At 40.0% G+C, this 20,861-nt stretch overlaps 1 protein-coding gene and 1 long non-coding RNA gene across 6 annotated transcripts in view; one reads left to right on the forward strand and one right to left on the reverse strand.

The window, feature by feature from the left end:
* The window catches only part of LOC138066046 (uncharacterized), a 35,318-nt gene extending 31,138 nt beyond the window's left edge, over positions 1–4,180 (forward strand). Inside the window, exon 3 of the long non-coding RNA XR_011139223.1 lies at positions 3,956–4,180. This is a non-coding gene — a long non-coding RNA (uncharacterized lncRNA). The remainder of the gene's footprint in view (positions 1–3,955) is intronic.
* Positions 1–20,861, reverse strand: part of MET (MET proto-oncogene, receptor tyrosine kinase) — a 91,398-nt gene that overhangs the window by 18,600 nt on the left and 51,937 nt on the right. For all 5 annotated transcript variants that reach the window (XM_068932682.1, XM_068932673.1, XM_068932692.1 and 2 more), the window contains 6 exons: positions 18,020–18,180; positions 16,755–16,857; positions 16,385–16,521; positions 14,928–15,092; positions 13,933–14,032; positions 5,442–5,660 (listed from right to left, as the gene is read on the reverse strand). In XM_068932682.1, coding sequence (XP_068788783.1) covers positions 5,442–5,660; positions 13,933–14,032; positions 14,928–15,092; positions 16,385–16,521; positions 16,755–16,857; positions 18,020–18,180 — 885 coding nt within the window. The remainder of the gene's footprint in view (positions 1–5,441; positions 5,661–13,932; positions 14,033–14,927; positions 15,093–16,384; positions 16,522–16,754; positions 16,858–18,019; positions 18,181–20,861) is intronic.

Genomic DNA, 20,861 nt, shown 5'->3' on the forward strand with positions numbered 1-20,861 from the left:
CCTTTAAAGCAAGTAGCTCCAAAGGCTTGAATTTGGGTCTCCTATCTCCCAGACAAATATGTTGTCCAGGAGACTGTGGGTGAATGCCTCCCCCTTTCTTCTACACCAAATCTTAGAAATTTTTCTCCACCAAACTGATGCTTCCCTGGAGCAAAAAAAAGTAATTCTGGCATTTCCTAAGGTGGTCCTTAACCAGTTATAGTAACAATCACAGTTTTCAGTTATTACCATTAATATATTACATATATTAATACGTAATAGTAATTAATAATACATATTTATATATTTTCAAAACTCTTTCAGCGAAGTCTTCTAAGAGCAGAATTTGTCTCTAGTTTTAAGAACAGGTGGAAATTGACGGATGTGAAAACTGGGAAACAGTATTTCCTCTTTTTAAATATGTATTGCCCTCTTACAGAGAAGCATCCCTCGCATGCAGGCTGGAGTACCTAGTTACAAGTCTGAGTAGCTGCCACAAAGGAATCTGATAGACCAACTGCCTCACAGCTATAGAGAGATCAGAATAATTTCGGACTAGGAGAGAGCCTAGGAGAGGTAGAAAGAATCCAAAGTAAGGAACGGAAAGTTTGAGATTGGTGTCAGAGGAATTTCTGAGATGCCTAAACAGAGCAGATTAACTTGGGAAGAAAGAGGAGCTACTGCAGCTATAGAGCTTCCAGTTTAGTTTGCTCAGAGCTATTAGGCTTTCTGTAGGGCACTGTCTGGGACCAGATGCTAAGGTAAACATGTAGTTTTATGTGCTATGGAAAAGAGGAAAAATAGAGTCATCTATAAATAGACAAGAAGAATTTCTTAAGATTATTTCATAAAGAATGTGTTATACTGGTTTAGAAACAGACTAGGTGATTTATTAAGTCTTATCTTTTAGTTTTGGGACAGATATGTCACAGAACAGTGAAGATCCAAATGTGACTGGGTGACATGGAAAAATTTATTTCTCTAGTCAAAGGAATAATATTTATAAATAATTTAAAGTCAACTAGAGTCTCATTCCTAGGCCTCTTCTTGAAGAATGCACAGAAATCCAGTACTGGCTTGGTATATGAGCATAACCACTGATCAGACAAAGCCTTTGCAGGTGGTGCAGCTGGGTCTCAGCTTAGGCGATGACTGGAAACACACAGTCCATACCAAGAGTAAGAAGGGTCTATGCTGGTGGTGGGATACCATTGACAGTCTGTCATCTTTGCAATGTAGAGGACTGCTCCTTAGAGAAAAGGAAAAAAGACATAACAGGAGTAAAGTAAATGACCTTCTTGCTGACATCTGTCCCAGTCACACTAGCGCTCAAGATCATGGGCTGAAGGAAGCTGCTGGAAGAGCTGCTGCAGCTCCTCAGAGAGTGCAGCAGCCTGGCACACAGTCTTGAAAACTCAGAGACGCAACTGCACTTCAAAGGGCTGCCCTGCACCAAGAGGGCATTGAAGGGCATTTTCAAGAGCCTCCAAAGTGATGCTCACAGCAGAGTTAAGACAAGTACCCTCACTGCAAATACGGACCACCAAGTGATTCTGATAGGGGTAATCCTGTCTCTGAGGCATGTCATCACTTGTCACATTTAAGAACAGACTGCTTTCTTGACCTAAGCTGCAGCGAAAGTTCCCAATTATGTGAAGTGGCCAGACCGAGGCTCTAAAGGAAAAATGGCTTGTCCATGAATTTCTTTGCGAATATCCCATGGTCACGGACTCCTGTGGGAGAATTACGTTCTCTTGAGCAACTGAGTTCTTCGGTTGTCCTCAACTGTGAAATCCTGGGATTTCTCCTACCCTGAGTGCTTCCAAAGTTGGCAGGAGATGGGAGCGCTTCTGAAGTGGTGTCTTTGTGGGACTGGAGCAGGAAAGTGCATCAAGTCACTCTGCTGTGACCCCTCTGACTGGGGTATGGTGGGCACTGAGAAATTTCAGAGAGTCACATACTTGGCAAAGAAAGACAGTGATGATGTGGGACCTTGAGAGACTCAATAGTGTGGAAGACAACAAGGATGTCACTGAAGACAAGAGAGACTGGCATTCCTGGCACACAGTGCCCTGACTGTGCTTTAGATAGAAGACTTAATGTTTTTTTGTGTGTACCATTCCCTTATGAAAACATGTTGTGGTCATCAGGCAAAACCAAAAAGATCCTTTCAATCAGTACCCACCATCATTTGATGAAAGCCAAATATGTCACACTAGATTAGTTTGATTGAAAAACTTGTGATAAAAGCTCCCTCCATCCCTCAGAAACTAATTAAGAAAAAAGATAAAAGAACTTTGGTTTGGTAGAACAGTTTGTTCACTGAAGCAAGTTGCCATTTAATTTCATGCTGGTCTTGCTCAATTACTGCACAGAATATGTCCAAGAGGCACGTAAACTTGTGTGCATATGTTTTTGTATGGGGCCAGGGAAAATGCCAGTATGGCTTGTAATGATCTTTTGGCTCCTGAATATAATTTCTGAAAGTCGCCTCACTGTTTTTATAGAAGCATCCACTATAACTAATTCTATTTAGAAGAAGTTAAATTGGTGCTTGTTCATGCTTTGTTCTAAGAAATCAGCTTTCACTAATGTTGTTCTCCAGTTGGTCGCCAGGAAATAATCAGGGCATTAGGCTTAGGTATACATCTGCCATGGGTGCCACGTCTACAGGTGATACCAAAGCTACAAAATTATTACTTTGGTCAGTCTTCAGTGGGACGGTCCTCAGCCAGACTTTGTCACCTGAATGGCTTCTTCCCAACTTTGTTGTTGCACGTAAATACATGGCATGGGGACTTCTCCTTAGCGGAGAATAAAAGGTTTGAGAGTAAAAGAAAGAGAGTGAACAGAAAGCACCTAATTTTTAACCTCAGTCCCTGGGAAGGTTATGAAGGAAGTCCTCATGGAAGCCATTCCTAGGCACATGAAGGACAAGAAGGTGATTGGGAACAGCCAGCAAAGGTTTCCCAAAGGCAAATTCTGCCCGAGCAGTGTGATTGTCTTCTATGATGAGGTGACTGGCTCTGTAGATGAGGGGAGAGCAGTGGACAATGTTTACGTTTATTTTAGCAAGGCTTGCAACACAGTCTGTCCTAGCATCTGTGTAGACAAACTGGGAAGATATGGACCAGATGGGTGGACTTGAAAGTAGCTAAAAAACTGACTGGACCATCAGCTCAACGGGTAAAAGTCTAAGAAGTGGTGTTCCTCAAGGTCTGATACTGGAACCAATACTGTTTATAATCTTCATCAACAACTTGGATGACGGGACAGAATGCACTGTCATCAGATTTTCAGATGGTGTCAGATTTGGGGAAATGACTCATATACTGGAGAGTGGGACTGCTGTTCAGAGGGACCATGACAAACTGGAGGAGAGGGCCAGCAGGGGCCTCATAAATTCAACAAAGATAAATGCAAAGTCCTTCACTGGGGATAGAACAACCCCATGCACCCGCACAGGCTGGGGACAGCAGGGTAGAAAATAGCTCTGCAGAAAAGGACTCGGTGGTCACAGTAGACTACAAGGTGAAATGAGGCAGTAGTGTGCCCTTGTGGTGAAGAAGGCCAACCACCTGCATGAGCAACAGCACAGCCAGAAGATTGAAGGAGGTGATTATTCTCCTTTGGTCAGCACTTGTGAGGCCAAATCTGGAGTCTTGTGTTAAGTTTTGGGGCCCCTGGTACAAGTGAGATGCTGACAAACTGGAAAAAGTACAGCAGAGGCCAACTGAGATGGGTTGAGGGCTGAAGCGCATGACGTATAAAGATAGGCTAGGGGAGCTGAGTTTGTTCAAGCTGTAAAATCTTCATCCTTGGAGATTTTCAAAACTTATCTGGATAAGGCCATAAGCAGCTTGAACAAATTTTTAAGTTAGCCCTGCCTTGAGTGAGGGGGTTAGACTACAATGAGCTCCAGAGGTCCCCTCCAACCTATGATTCTTCTCAAATCAGTCTTCTTTCTTTCTGACAGGTTGATGCGCAAGACCTGGAAAATAGTGGAAAACCACTGCTGTCACTGCACAGAGGTACTAAGCCATACAGAAGCTATGCAGAGAGATTCTCAGCTCTCCATTGGCTTGCACACCCAAACTCTTTCTAGCATTGCTCCACAATTAAACCGGAGCAAGGTTTGCTCTGCTTTGAGGAAGGGGTGATAGTGTGACCAAGAGTTTCAACTAGGAAAAAAAAATCAGACTGATTATGGAATTTGACAAAAACATTTGTAGAAATAGTTCAATTTTCAGGGGGTTTGACTGAAAGTAAGCATGACTGACAGGCACGCTGAGGGAATCCTGTCTGATTTCCTGCTAGCCTCAGGAGTTGGCCCCTGGGCCATCTTGGAGTCAAAGACCTCAGGACTTCCAGATTTCATCGCTCTCTTAGAGCTAAAGACCTTTGGCTTACAGGTCTGTATGGAGCAGCAGTAAGGAGATGACCCCAGCCTTAAGCATTAAGATGATTTTCTTCTGTAAATAATTTTTTTATATATTGTACTCTATAGAAACTATGAACATTCTCCATCAATTACATACACATAATAAATTGTCATAAATATTGATTATAAATTATGAATACTTATTCTTTTTTTATTCTATACGCTAAACCAAAGCAGCACTAAATTTCAGAAAATCATTCTCTTTTGTAAAATGGATTTACCTTTGCAGCACTGTTACACAAAACAGACTGTGCCTGCGTGGGCCCCCATTTCCTGCGAGATGTATCTCTGTACTGCGTAGGCTATTCTCAGTGCTCTTTTAATGGGCACTCAGCATCAACTTTGCATTTTTCATGGATCCATAAGTTTTTAGGCTACAGTGGTCACTGATCCTCTTGAGTGACTTTGTGCACAGACCAGAATTTCACCCTGCTCTAGACAGCCAAAGCCACTAGGCCACTTTCTAAAGGCTATTCCATTTGCATGCAAAAGGACACAAAATCATATGACAGAAAGAGATGGGACGCACATGCAGACTAGATATTTCTGATTCTAGGCTGTTGGCCATGTTTAATCCTGAACTGGTGAAGCAGCTTGTAGCAATTAGATAAAAGCTGGTGCAGCACAGTCCCCACGTTCGCTGGTGAGAGAAGGAGGAAGCCCCTCTTCGGTCCCAGCTGACGCCAGCAGCTGCCCTGGTATATCTTTAATTTCAACTCTTCATCTTTAAGTCATGACAACTGGGGCCTCAGAAGCACACATTACTGAACACAGCGCTCTCAATCTTTCTTTCTGCCCTTGTTACCCTGGGGTTTCCTTTATATGTCTTCACTCTTTCATCAAAATGTCTGTATCAGCCTACACTTAAGTAGTTGACTGTTGATGTGTGCTTCACAGCCTATTTGCTAAGGTAGCATTCAGTGCATTTATGAATACTTCTCTATTTCTGCTTAACTGACGTAGATTAGAGTAGATCAGATGAAAAATGAATGAATTAAAAATATATTTCAACATTTCTTACCTTAATTTCCAGAACGTTTTGGTTGCCTCTTGAGATGAACACTGGCTTTTCAAAATGCTTAAATACAGGATTATTTACATAATCAAAATCAAAGTACAAGGAGCTTACACCATCAAAAATAAAGAACGCTTTGGTTACAAAGGGTGGTTGGAGATTGAAGGCTTTCAGTGAAGGAGTTGTACAACAGATTATCTCTGAGCTAGAGCGGTGGCTACATGCCTGTAAGAAAGAAAGAGGTAATTTGAGTATGTGCATGGGAAGTAACTGAGGAACACAGTTGTTCTTTAACAATACATATATTTTGAAAAAATAAACACCAGAGGTCTTGTCCTTCTTTAACCAAAGCAAAATCCTGATCAGTGCTACACAATGTTTATTTAGAGCTGGGAGAAAAGTGTAAAAACTTCATGTCAATGGTGTTTGCACTCTTGTTGAGGAAACGTTCTAGTAAACAAGCTTCCTGGCTTAATTGTTCACAGCACCTTTAAAGTAAATATTTTGCAGATAATTAATGGAAAATGATTTCCAAAGCCAAGGACCATCAGGATGCTATCTTTTGGCCAGGCTCTACTGTGACACAAAGCAGCCATAATTCAGCTTATCCAGTCTATGCCAGAGCAACTGCCACACGCATTTCTCTTCCTTTCATACTACCCAAGCAATAGCAAGGGACCAAAGGACAAGTGAAAACTAGGGCTAATGAATCTGACTGAATGTAGAGGAAAACAAAAACTAAAACACCATTTACCTACAACATAGCTAAGCTAATATGTTTCCAGAAATGGAATACGGAATCTATTGGAAAAACAACACCTTAAAGCCAAAACCACTACAGGACTTTGGGCTGCGAAAGCTCAGCAAAGCGTGTCTTCTTTTTGAAGACATACGTGTAAGCCTCAGATGTGTGGCGTTGAGTGCATGGGAACGCTGATGTAACATAAGCACGTCTTGAGAGTGTTTGCTGCAGGACATCCTCTACCCTGTATCTCCTGGGACCACAGGTGTATAGCCAAGTTTGCCCCTCACTTCACCATTATTCCCTACAAGGGCCTGCCCTGGACCAGGTGGTGTTTCCCTGCACCCCTAACTCTTCAGAAGACCTGCCAGGGCACGTTTTTGTGCTGTGGGACTGTGAGCCGGTGTGTGACATCTGGGCAGACCTAGATCCTTCCTAAAAGGCTTGCTGTGCTGCAAGCAGCAAGGGCAGCTAGGATTTGCAAGCAGCCTAATCTGAAGCTGAGTTTAGACAGTTTACAGGGATAACATGAATCCTCACAGAAGGAATTAACCCAGCTCCAGTCTGGACATCTGACTCTGAGTTAGTTGTCTAAACTCCCTTTGTAGTCAAAAGAGGGAAAAGGGTTTACCTAGAGTGGGATTCATCTGACCTGATTTAGACTTTCAGCCTTGATTCGATTCATGGTGCTCGAAAAGGGTTGACTTCGCTCTGCTCACTAAAAAGGTTTCCAGATGACTAATTTTGACTACAGAAGCCAATAGCACATCTACAAACACTGGTGGGAGGAATGGTGGTTGCTGCACAGCATCACAGGAATGGCAGAGTGGCTGCCTTGACTGTGCATCCTCTTTATGCTGCTTACCATGGATATGGTTGAGGGACTTCTGGTCCAAATCAAGTTGCTTCAACTCCAGTACTTCTCTTCCACTTGTATAAACCTTCTCTAAGTAGTACCCCGTATACTGGGAATCCCTGACAGCAGACATTACACTTTTTTTTAATAGAATGGCTAACACGTGGCACAGTAAGAATGGGGCTTAGCTTCTAGTCACCATAAATCTTACAGTTGTTCTGTAAGAGATGTCCTTGGAAAACCAATAGTGCTGTTGAATATCTTGTGCATCTAGAGAGGGCCAAAATATTAATTTGTTTTATTTTTCAAATTAAATTGATTCTCATTCTAAAATGCTGTCCGAAGGAGCTGTGAAATTAGCTCACATTTGTCTCTAATATGCTAAATTAATGCAAATCAGTAACCTAATGGTTCAAGCTATATCAGCTATATAGTCACATTAGCTTGAAAAGTGGGATTAAATTATCTGTCTCCAAATCAGCACTTTTTCTCACCATCACAGCAATTCATGCTTCTATACGTAATATTATGAAAACTTAAATCTGCCAGTAAAAACATTTTTAAGGCTCTGAAACTGAACATTAGAGTTTTAGAGCTCTACTCCAAGATTTACATGTCTGTGAGCTATAAGCCAAGTTCTGTGTTCAGCTAAACGGGTGCAGCTCTCACTGATGCTAATGGGGGATGCGCTGCTGCAACTAACAGCCCAGTTAGGCTCCTAGCACAAATTCAGAAATATTTGTGTGACCCCCCATGACAGCAAGGTAATCTGTGGGACACAAGGCAAGGCAGAATTTGCTTCCGTGTGACTACAGTATTACACTGCTATTGTTCTTGCTATTCTGAATGCCTTGTTACAGGCTATTTACTGTGTCTTAAGCTTTGCTATATCACATGGGTCTAGAAATTCATTTGAATCAGTATGGTAATAATAAGATGCATCATTAGTATAACACATGATCAAGCCATATTTTTCCATGCTCTATGAATATCCATAAAGATATCCATAACATTGTGTTGATTCTAGAAAGGGATCACTAAAACATATCTAATTATAGAACCAAATATGTCCTAAGCAATCATTATATTTATATGATTAATGTAAATTCATTAGACTTTTTATCTACTGTAGAGTAGTGATGTCCCTTAAATGAATAGCAGTGGTATTCATAACTTTGTTTGTGGCTATCTATTAGAATCAGATACTTTACTTTATCAGGCTGGTCTCTGAAGAGGATGCTCTCAGAGAATGATAAAAATCTAATAACACTCCTTGGAGGGGATGCAATGTGACTGATTGGTAAGGTCAAGAGAAATCTTATTTGCAATGCCCTTATTGGTACATGATTTGACATGACATTTTTACCTTGAAATTGGTTTTAGCAATTGAAGAATATGATGGTTTAGTTTTCAAGAAATATTGGATTGAGGTTCTATAGGAAAAAAAACCTAATTCAATCTATTGCCTACTCAATTAAGATACTGCCTATCAACCAGCACCTTTAACTTTTATTTAATTAGGCTTTAAAATACATTCATTTTAAAAGCTGAACCTGTATTCCTTTTTTGACTATAATCTACATCTGAAGACAATAAGGAAGAAAAGATGTCAAAATCATGGAGCGTTTCACAAGCATAAATAAATAATATACCCCATAGGGAATAATAATCCATTGCACAATGCATATGACTCATCACTTAAAGGTATGTATTCTTGTTTCATTTGTAAAATATGACCCTTGAGGCAATTAATTCAAACCTGACCTACAGATTCTGAACCTCAGTGCCCAATTCAATTTTTTTTTCATCTGGCACAACAAGAGGAAAAGTATGAGGGAGGATCTCTGAGCTCCAAAGGTCTCCCAGCAGCTGACCCAGATAAGACAGGGGCAGTCTGATGTGTATTACAGGATCTGCAGCAGTCAGAAGGGAGAAAAGGGCCAATTTATCCTTTCATAAAAAGTCTAAACTTCTGGAGTTCCTGTGAGGAATGAAAGACGGATGAGCTCTAAGGGAAACTGGGAGACTTTCTAAGCATCTTTGCCAAATGATTTCTCAGTAGAAAGAGATGCGAATTCAGGTCTTACTTGAGGAAAACCCATTCAGAAGGCTTTTCAGTGTAGGTGAGAAACTGAGACTTGGCTACCCAGGCAGGGTGTCTTGAAGATTGCTCAGAGAACTCATTGACCTTTGCTGCCATTTCAGGTGGTGCAACAAATGGCTGTGCAGCGAGTGTTTGGTATTAGTCAGTTAGCAGCACGGGCCCCCCCTGTACACCACCCACTGCACTCCTTTCTTGGCGAGAGATGCCCATGAGATGCAGAATCAGCACAGAAGGAAAAGCCGATGCTGCCCCTGCATGATGGAAACTCTTTGCTGGGCTTTTGTGGCTGCTTTATGCCACAGAGGCAACTAGAGGATCCAACCCTAACTGCCTTTGGATGCACAGTCAGGAAAATCTTTCATAATCACACACTCACCGTTCACCATTTCTAGGGAATTTCTTCCGCCATTATTTAATAGATTAAAGTTAGATGCTGGCAAGTCAGTTCTAGGCAGTTTAATGAGTATTATGTATATGGATTGTTCATGGAATTCAGATCCTGAGAGAACACCGGTATATTTAAAAAACCTATCAGAATACAACAGGAAATGGCATCTAATAGGGAACTAAACAACTGAAACAATTAAAAAATGCTAAAGATTATTAGAGAGACTACTTATTGAAGAGAGAATTAAAAGTTGGTGGAAAGAGATCTTATAAAGTTACAAGGTCAGCTGTTGGAGGATATGCATTAAAAGGTGCTTCTCCCTAATTGTGCAACCTCGGATATATTGGGTCATTGATAGCTAGAAGAGGTTAAGCGATGGGAATATATATCTAAATTAACGGATGGAATATTCAGATTGCTACAACAAAGGATCCCCAAATGACCACTTGTTTGCTATTTGGGAATCAAAGCAAAGTACAGGCTTTCAAAGACCTCAAGTGCTTCAGGGACAGAAGGCATCATCTAGCAGGACTTAAAGCAGAGGCTGGAAAACATTTTGTAAACAGGCACTTGCACTCAAATACCATTCCAAGTTGCGCAAAACTTTTACAGAAGCACAACACAAAGCGAAAGGGTGGAAAGAGCTGCTTCCCTCCTTGCGTGCCTCACACAAGAACCGGCCATGTGAGCCACACAAGAACCGGCCATGTGAGCAGTATCTTTAGGCATTATTCAGAGCTATCAGGAAGTGGAATTTATGCAGAACTCCCTAAATTCATATTTTTTGTTTGTAGTCAGAAAAAACAGAAGAACTCACGAAATAAAAATCCAAAAGAAATACATTGCAAGTATTGAAACATATGGTTCAGTAACTTTAGAGTATCTTGTTTCACTCATGCTTGACCACTGAATTTTAATAAGGCAAAATGTATTATTTTGATAATGCGAACACTGAATGTAATATAAATATAATTAATGTGAGAACAGTATTAAGTTATTATTTTAATGAAATTTAAATAAATATGAACCAAAAATGAAGAAGTTGAAGCAAGACATTTTTTACCTTCTTGAAAAGAAAAATTCGGAAATAATGAGTTTGAAACAAGAAAATTGAAAAGATCAATTTAATTGTTTGTCCTGTTCAAGACTGGCATACTGCCCCCTAAACTCCTCAGTTTCAGTGAAACTGCATTTCTTATGGGGAGTTGTTCCGCAGAACGCCTTTTACCAGTTCTACCATTAGCCTCTTTTATAAGGATGGGAAGAAAAAGAGAAGACAATTTAGACAAATTTCAATTTAGACAAATGGGAGAGGACCGAGGAGGTGGCAGGAAGAATGAGTAGACCTCTAGGAAACAACACATCAGGAGAAATTAGAGCAGTTTGGTTTGTTTTAACTGGAAATGAGAAAGGCTGAATCATAGCTTAGCGCAAGCATGTAAAATTAGCAGGCGAGACTGGTGACCAGTTTGTTGTTTGCGTCCACTGAGAGTTAAACAAGAAGACGGCTAATTAGCAGCTGGGATTTGAGTTAATTATTAGAAAGAAAGCTTTCCAAACCACTAGGTAAGCAGGTAGAACAGCTCTCTCCAAAGCTTATTTAAGGGCGGTTGTGAAATTTCTTTCACAAGGAGCTTTAAAAACACCCTAGAGAAATATCTGTCAGGCGATGGTCTAGGCGCATCGGGTCCTGCCACAGGGAAGCCGGCCAGGCTGAGTCTTTGTGGTCCCTCCCAGCTGCACTTTCCTTTGATGCTCTGGGATGTGTTTCAGTGCTGGCCTCAGGTTTCCCAAGACCCAGAGTTTCTGAACGCTGACAAAAGCAGCTTTTGGAGAGGCTGGTGAGAGAAAACTATGAAAAAAGGGCTTAAATTACAATAAGAAATGACTCAGTTAACTCTCCTCTCCCAAACTAAGGAAGCAAGAAGGATATATAACTTCAGCTGTAGGACTTAATCATTTTGTATTGCATTGTTTGTCTGGGTATGGTCTGTTCAGGGCCCCAACCTATTGTCTCCTTTGCTCATGTGATGGCTGGGCACTGCAGCGCTCCCGATCTGTGCTGAAGGAGGAGTAATAGCTCCTCTTTGCTGTTTATTTTTGTAATGATGGGAAGAAAGTCTGTTTTTGTGGTGTGTTAGCACATAGGACCCAGAGTCGACAATGCAGGATGAGGAAGGCTGCATCACAGGCAGCCTCCACCAGCAATTTCTTCAGGACCATAATGCAATCTCTTTTTTTCACTATTAAATCCTCCCCTTCTCTCTCAGAGCAAATACCTTTCCCTTCAGAAATAAGCTTGAGGTAGAGACTAATGGCAGAACAAATGGCAAGCAGAGCTGGGCTGCCACAGAGGCAGGGAAAGCTGCTGAATGCCAGAAGCATTTAATTTCAATACAGCAAATACAGCAAATACATTACCTGGACAGTGTTAAAGTTTAATATAATTTTGTCTATAATCTGTTTGAGGTTATATTCCATCCCTTCATGCAGGGAGAATGAAAACGTGTACATATGCTTTTACACCAGAGCACATTCTTAGAGGTAGGAGAGCGACAGTGATATCTTTATGGAAGATACTGACAAATATCTTTATGGAAGCGGAGGGTCAGACCTGCCTCTTCCTGGGTGTTGGCAAATTTCACGCACGCTGCAAGGAACTACGAAAAGAAAGCCAAATGAGATGAACAATAAGGAAGATAATTCTGATTATCTATGTCAATGTCACTTTTCAAGAACAAATTAAAGGCAGGATGGCAGCAAACCACTGTTTGAAGGAAAGGATCCTCCCTAGTATTTGGGGAGCAAGAATTTGGTGAGAGAGAAAGTTCTACAGCATGCATTGGCTGGATTTCCCACTCACTTCTGGACAGTAGATTTAGTTCTTTAAAACTTCAGATCCTCTCATATCTGTGCACATCTTGAGGAAGCCTCTGTATGTAACGTCTTCATCGATTTTGAAAACTATGATGTTGTTAGGTTTTCTCTAACATGCATTCTTAAAATTCAAATTCTAAGTCAGACTGTGAATTCCAGTAAGTACCAAATATTATCTGCACTCACTGATAGGGCATTTGCTAAGCAAGGAATCAGGACCTGAAGAGAAGCAATGCTACATGTTCTCACGGGGCAAAAAACAAAGCAGGTGAATGATCTTTACTCTGAAAGAAAGAAAGCTCAAATCCAGGCAAGACAAAATCTGATAAAGCTGATTTCAGTAATGATCTTTTACTTTGTAATTGTTTTGTACCTAGAAATAATCATGTTTGCAGTGCTGAAAACCTAATAAATTCTGTGTTCGGTTGATTCCACTGACATATTTCGTTTCCTAGCTGTTCCTTGTGAAAACACTGAACACCATTTTCAGATTAACATTTGTACCCATTAAATTATAAGCCATGATTAGATCCAGCTGAAAATCAAGTCCCAACACTCATAATAAAAACTAGGATCATGAAGAATACTATGACCTTGAAGCTATAAAAGACTGCAAATTTGTAGACATACCATTTAAAATGCTTTGAGCAAATCTAAGTCTAATACTTAGAATTCAATAATAACAGGCAATAGCATATGAATATCATTAGCAACAAGCTAAGAACATGGACAGTAGCATAGCATCTTACGAAGAACATAGGTCAATTTAGCTTCAGTTAAGCTAAATGGACCTTATAGGATAAGAAAATAGCAGAGGTGCAAGACAAAGGTGTAGGCAAAAGCTTAGGGGAAACAGTTCCAGTCCCAAGTACCCAATAAATGTAATCTTTGCCTGATAAAGATTAAAGTAAATGCCTGACGGTCTCCTGTCTGTCCCCTGAGTCTATGTTCATGCAGAGATTCACAGTGGCAGGTGCCCAAACCTTTCTTAAAATTTAGTTGCTGAACTTTGATAAGTTATGAAAGATTTGCCCTAATAGGTAATTCAATGATAAACAATTCTTTAACATAACACTTCCTCCTGATTTTACATATTACTTTTCCTCTTTCTTTCACACTTGCTCCATTTTCTTTCTGTATCCACAGTCACCATTAACACAGATTTCCTATTACATATATTCTGCTTGAATTTGCCATGTCTGGCAAATCTGCAACATGTATATCGCATCGTTTTCTGTTTAATCATTGAATTTGCATTATTAAATTGTGAAAAAGAAAATCTTGTTATCTGATACTGTGAAAGCTTAATTTCTTTGGAATAGGATCCAATAGGTAAAACGTGTTTTTCCCCCCTCTAATTTCCAATGAATTTTGCCTATGCAGTGAAACAGCCTATGAAGAAAATAGCAAAATGTCTGCCGAAGCCCCTAAGTTTCACAGCAAAATCAAAGTGATTTCACCAAAAATTCTGTGCCATTCAGAACACAAAGATGACAAGATAACAGATTGTCTTCTCTGAGACTGACTCACCACAGAGAAGTTCATTCCCAGTTTAGGTACAGTAATCACCATCTGAGGAAAGCACACTGAGTTCAAGTTGATTCCCTGAGCTGTGATTGTACTTCCACCACTAGGAAACATTAAAAATTAAAAAAAAAAGAGTAGGATAACAACACAACTTCTATAATAAACTTAATTACAAATTATATTTCAGAATAAATGACAACATAAAGCCAAAATTGGGGATATAAAGGGTGAACACCTAATGCATTGCTCTGAGAATGGGGAAAAAAATTTTCCCATTTTTTTCCCCCCAATTTTTTTTCTGGGAAAATGATTTCACATTTGATGTAACAACCAACCATATGCAAAAAAGAAAAATACTTTTAAGAAATATACCAGGATATGAAAGAAATGTGTACATTTTAAAGCATGACGTATACTTGTCCTCAGCATTTGCTAACCTATTTAACTTGTTGCTTTCACTGGTACTGAGAAAAGGTGTCTTTTTTACTGCTGACATTTTTTTGGCAAAGGCAGATGGTTTAGATTAAAGCTAATAAGATCATAAATATGTCACTTAAAAACACACACATATATATGCTATCATACATATATATTCATAATATTTATGTATACTGGATTTAGACTGTTTTAAAATCCATTTGCTCTCCTGAGTACCGCTGACTTGTCATGTTAAATGATTTTCCTCACTAATCAGTGTAATGTCCGGACACAGTAGTGGAGATACACTTAGCAGTACAGTAGGTATATCTCAGCAGGGTATTGCAGGTACACTCAGCAGCAGCTAGGAGCTAAATCACATAAAATGAAGAGGCACCCTTCCCCCTTCTCCTTCACCTCTGAAAGGAAATGATCTGCCCTCTGCAACTACACCATAGTAGAAGCAGTCGGGATGGCAGATAGCGATAAAAATGCAATTTCTTTGGATAGACTGCCGAGCACCACAGCCATTCTTCTTTCATTCACCACTTTTCTTATTTCTAAAAGGAACTTTTACTCACCTAAGAAAAGATTTGGCTGGATGAATTTTTAAAACAACAGGGTCTTCTCTGTATGTGAAATGATCTTTTGCGTCTCGAACGGCTTCGTCGATGCCCATCCGAACGCGATACTCCTGCGGGATGCGCTGTGCCGGAGTGTAGCACTCCACAGCGCTCGCCGACACGCTGAAAGGACACAAAAGGGCTCGCCTGTTAGCGCTGTAAACTCTTCTTAAAATGCCAGCCTCTAGCAAGCCCCAACCTTGCATAAGGATACACTTGTGAAAAATGTCATCCAGTCCCACATCATTTACTCATATGCAGAACAGGAGCCTTACAAAACACACACGACGTGACGCAGAAGCAGCAGGTTATTTGGCTTGTTTGCACCTTGCCTGGCAGAAGATGTTTCTCCCGTGCTGGTGTTGGCCGTGTTGGCCCCTGCTCAGCGCAAAGGGAACTGCCAGCCTACAGGGTGACAGCAGGCTCCGGGCTTAAGGACTGGCTTATTGTGCCACAGCTGCTGAGGGTGACGCTTTCCTTCTCTTTCTGCAACGCGGGGTATTTCCCCGCATTGCAAACCTCGAGAAAAGAGGCTGGTGGGTACGCACCAGTGTTTCAGAGGTGTTCGGTGTTCGGAGCACCTGCTGAGGGGGCAGGCAGTGGGGAGACGGGCGTCACCCGAGCGTAACCAAAAGCAGGCCCAGGCAGGATTTGCATCGTGGCAAAATGGCTAGCAAATTCAGAACATTTCTCCACGCTGAACAGAGAATCTGTGCTTGTTATTTAACATTTATAGTCAGGTAAGAATTAAGGCATGTCCACACAGAGCAATTTAGGGATTCCTGAATGAGCTACTATGTCTTCTGAATCCAGTATAGAAATTAATTAATTAGTTCTCAAAATGATATTATACATACCAAGAAAAGAACCAAACTGTTGCTACCTCTGGTTTGGAGGCGGTTCCCTGATACAGGAGCAGAAACACCTTCCCTGCTCCGCTATTCAGTATCCGCTTTCCCACAGAGGAACCCTGTCAGGTTTGCACTGTGCAGCCGCGTGGGAAATGACCGTCTGCTCATTGTAAGCAATTGCAAGAACTGCAGCTCTTGCTAGGGGAGGAGACCGGGATGAGTGTGTGGGAGTTGGGATGACAAAAGTAATAGGAAATGTGCAATTCGTAGTTCTTTAGAAGCTGATTTGCTATTGCTCTGTGCAACTTCTTCATGAGGTTAATGGAGGCATTACAGAATAAAGACGACTTCTAGGGAACTGTGGTCCCTTCCAGGGACCTTTCAGAGATCCCAAACTCAGGATCTAAGCTGGAACTGAACGCTTGTTACAGTACCAATTCTATGTAATGCGAGGAGAGCAGTGCACTGTTGGTTTTTGTTTGCTTGTTTGTTTTTTTTTAAACAAGACATTTAATCAAGCCATTTCAATATTAAAGGAAACATTTTTTTTTGTGACCACCTTACCTTTTCAAGGTGCACGGTTTCTCGCCCACAAAAATCCTTTGGGATTTTCCACTGTTTAGGTATTTTCCAGCTAAAGTTAGTAATGTTCCACCAGACTTGGGGCCATAGGTGGGAGAAATACTTATTATTACAGGATTCTGAAGGGAGTAAAAATAAGAACAGTGGATTATTAAATTAGGTTTCCTTATTTTTGAAACATGAAAAGGAAGTATCATAACATGTTTGCTAGCACTTTGGTGAAGTAATAGTAAAGCAAACAGGAACACAGAATTACCACACTGGATTAGACTCATGAGAAACTTACTCTGTGTCTTCTCCTAATAAATAATGAAGCTAATTTTGTTATTAAAGTTTTAATGATAATGCTTACCACGTAAGAAAACGTACTGAATAATGTTTTGCCATGTCCAACAGAAACACTACTGGATACATTAAAACTGGTGTTTTTTGCAGGAGGAACTGTGCATTCCAGCCTTTGAAAAACAAAGAAAAAATGTGTTTAAATTTTTTTCTAGCTTGATTATTTTGTAATAAAATATAACCACATTAACTCATAATAATGAAGGATCCATACTAAATATATCATCAATCTATGTGCGTCATGGACATTTCAGAAACAACAGCTAAAAGAATTGTGATCTTCTATTATCATACCAAATACAAACACTGTAATGCTTATACTTAGCCAGAGAAAATAATTTTGATGTATCAAATATATTTCTGAAAAAAAGAAGCATGCTAAAGAAAACAAATACCTCCCATTCATGCGATGGCTGACTTGGCTTTTGGAATTTTCCGTTAGTGCCAAATTTTGGCAAAAAGCAGTATTAGAAAAAATGTATCATACAAAAACATACTGAGTAAATTTAAATATCAACCAAAATTACATTTGAACTTTGATGCCAATATGTGTCAATGAATTACATCATTACATATATACAGTCTCATATATGAGCTATTCTCCTTAAATCATTTTGTTTGCATTAGAACTGTTCAGAGCAGCAGCTAGGAGACAGCTCAATGCTTACAGAAGGTGATGTTTTTGCTGGGGGAAGCCATGGCCATGATTCATACGCTGCTTTGTTAGTAGATAGTTGTCTCAGCTGAGATAGGATATTCATTGAACTTGCTATTTCTTTACAGTAACAACCCGAATAACCTCTGTCTTGAATTTAAGCTACTGTCTCAGATGCTTATTTCTGAGGAGGAGAATGAGAGGTGGAGCTGAGGGGCCTCCCGATGACAAAACACCTGTATCAGCACGTGTTTCTCTCCAGCCGTTTCATGAACTGGGAAGACAGAGATGAGGTAACTGAGCCCTACAGGATCCTGGCTAGAGGGATCTGCCACCTTTTCAAAGCTCTGCATAGGTTTGTTCTTGCCAGCTCCCACAGATGTTGAACAGCATGCCACAGACTACCAGGAGAGGCTTGCTGCAGGAGCTATCACCACTGACTAGATTTATTGGATCTCCATTTGGAGCACTGTTTTCCTGGAGAACTTATCATACCAGAGGTTTGCTTCTCACCTCTGGTTTCTGGCTGAAATGTAAGAATTGAAGGATGATACTTATGGACTGAATGTTTATACCATAAAAAAACCCACAAAGGAAATTTCAAACTTCAGGTTTCTTACTTGTTTTTGTTGCTATATTTTGCTTCCAGGGCACAAGTTTGTCCTCCAATATGGACTACTGTATTTTTCAATTCAAATCTATTGTTTTTGCTGAATCCAAAGTCCCATCCACACACTGTCAGTTTTGTCCCACCTTCTAATGGAGCACTGCTTGGGAGAATCTGTTAAAAAACACTGCATTAGTTTCATCAGGTTTTCTAGAACTTCAAATGGAGTTAACGAATGTGCAAAGAATAACTTTTTAAAAAGCATTTCTTCTGGTAGAGTATATCCTATCATTCATCTTAATTGTTCTTCACCTTTCATTTATCACATTATGAGCTTTCTCTGACAGTAGCAATAAATAACAAAACCTATACTACAAAGCTTTGAAGGATAGTGTTTAGGGGCACTGAACAAGCTGTGCATTGTAATTGTCTTTTAAATCCTGCCGTTCTTGTCATTCACATCTTATTTCTAGTATGTTAAACATACAATGTGCTTATTTTGTTAGAAACTGAATACTGAACACAAAAGATGCCCCAAATGACCATTTTTGTCAGCTTGATGAAAGTCAGCTTTTGAAAGTGAAGAAGCTTCAAAGACACCAAAATCAGATATTGCATTGGCTGTGATAAAGTTAATATGACTTCTGCTGTTCTTTCCTTAAATCTTTTACATTTGGCCACCTCTAATTCCGAGTTAAAAATAAACCATCCCTCAGAAACATAGAGACAATCTACAAAGGAAATGCTTTTTTTTTTCTGTATATTGTAAATTGTCCTGTGAAATATAACAATGGTGGGAAAAATGTAGGAACACTATAGAGGTCTTACAAAACTCAGTAAAAGTACTGGTCACCACTGCCAGTAAAAAAAATCAAAAGACATTGGTTCAGGGTTTATGGGGGACTTTTAACGAAACTGCATAAATCTGCAAACATGCCAGTACTACTGGACAAACAACAGAGAATAAAAGACTTAATTTATATTTGTGATCATACTGTCTCAAAGTCTTAGGCTTAATGCTTCAGTGATAATAATTTTGCTCCTAAAATGTAATACAGCTGTGCCTTTCAAAGGACCCTACTTCCTTTTCAAGCTGAAAGGAAAGTATTTGAGAGATCCTTGGCTATTATTTCATCTGGAAATCCAGTAAGACAGGCACATTTCTTTTCAACTCTCTGTGGCTATACTTGAAGACTTTCACAAATGAACTATTGTGGATGGAAAGGCAGCTGAAGAATACTTCAAAAGAATTATACCATATATTCTATATGGGAAAATTTACTACCCCCATTAGGAACCAGACAAAGGGTCTGATCTAAAAAGTACTGAAGTCAGTCGGCATCTTTCCTACTTTAATGAGCTTTAAATCAGCTCTCAATGAGCAAAGAAGAGGGAACCTATGCAGAAATAGTCCTTCTGCATGAATCCCATAATAAAAAAGAGAGACGCCCCCATAGCCTGCTGCCAGGCAACACTGCAGCCAGCAGCGGGGAGCTGAACTGCATCATGTGGAATCTGTCTTGCTACCAAGTTTACATTTTCCATATTTCTTTATTTTTGTATCTTCAAAGTCTGGATTGACTTCAGATCGTAGTTTGCCACTCTACTTAGTATCTCAGCATACTATCTATTTTTGGAGTGACAACACCCAAAAAGAAACTGAAGCTGCTCTGTGGGGGTACTGGATGTCTCACAGTTTGTATAATAATGCACTAGTCTGTGGCGTTTGAAGAGTTGTAGTTGAGTTGTAGTCCCTACGTTAGCAAAATAAGGGCATTAAAATCAGGCTTCACTAAGCCATGCAGAACTGTAAACTAAGGAACGTAGCTGGTTTTGAATGATCTTATCTGCCAAAAAAGACTTGCGATAGCAGCCCTTGTGCCTTAACTGAGGGAGAATGAATGTATTTATTGCATTCTGCCAGCAAATTTAGGAGGTAAGATTTCCAAGCAGATAGCAAAAGGTAAACCAGATCTTATACTTTTAAGTAAGTTCTACAAAAAGTCCTCCAAAATGTTTTCATTTATTTTCTTATTTTTACTATATGTTCTGTACTTTGAAACCACTAAAAGTCAAATCTGGTTTCCCAGGCTTTTTCTTTTCAGCAAGAATGAATAGTGAACCTCCAGGGCTCTGAACTGAAGGGCCCATAACCGTCACCTGCGTGCCCGTCTTTTACAGAATGCGCACATTGCACAGGTAGAGCATAAACAAAACCCAAATCAATTCTAAATGCTCTGGAATTCAGGATCTCAAAATTGAAAAATTCTTGAAAATTCTCTTTAGCAGGAAATCTCCACTGACAATATGGAGTAAGTCCTCTTGCAAGACCTGAAGTTCTTCCTGACTCTGGTGTTTTCTGGACTTTGGGTTAAGAGAGACAAAACTGTGTTTTCTTTTTTAAAGTTAAAACACTGTGTTTTTCTTTTGTTTATGTTGACAGCTATTACGTTAACATCCACTCACATACTTTATAAATCGCTGGAAGAAAGTATCTATTTATTAAAATTTCGACAGCCCATTCATTTTAATCAAGAGGCAAGAACATCTACAGGCCACACTTGAAATTTCCAACAAAACCTCCGATCCGAACAGGCAGCAGAATGCCCCACGTTCTTGATATTTCTAAGATAAAAGTTAACTGAAATGACTCACTTTCTAAAACAACAACAAACTGTGTCAGGTTTTAAACCACAATAAAGTATCAAAAGGCAGACCAATTTATTTTTCCTTTTATGCAGTTCACCTTTCGGAGTGACCTGAATTCCGCGCACAGATGACTGCAATTTGTTTCATTTCCAAGCGAGCGCTGATGAGACCCATCCGAGCCCCCCAGCTTTCCTCAGCTGTGACAA

The sequence above is a fragment of the Struthio camelus genome, chromosome 1 (assembly GCF_040807025.1).
Source record: "Struthio camelus isolate bStrCam1 chromosome 1, bStrCam1.hap1, whole genome shotgun sequence".
In the NCBI taxonomy this organism is placed as follows: domain Eukaryota; kingdom Metazoa; phylum Chordata; class Aves; order Struthioniformes; family Struthionidae; genus Struthio; species Struthio camelus.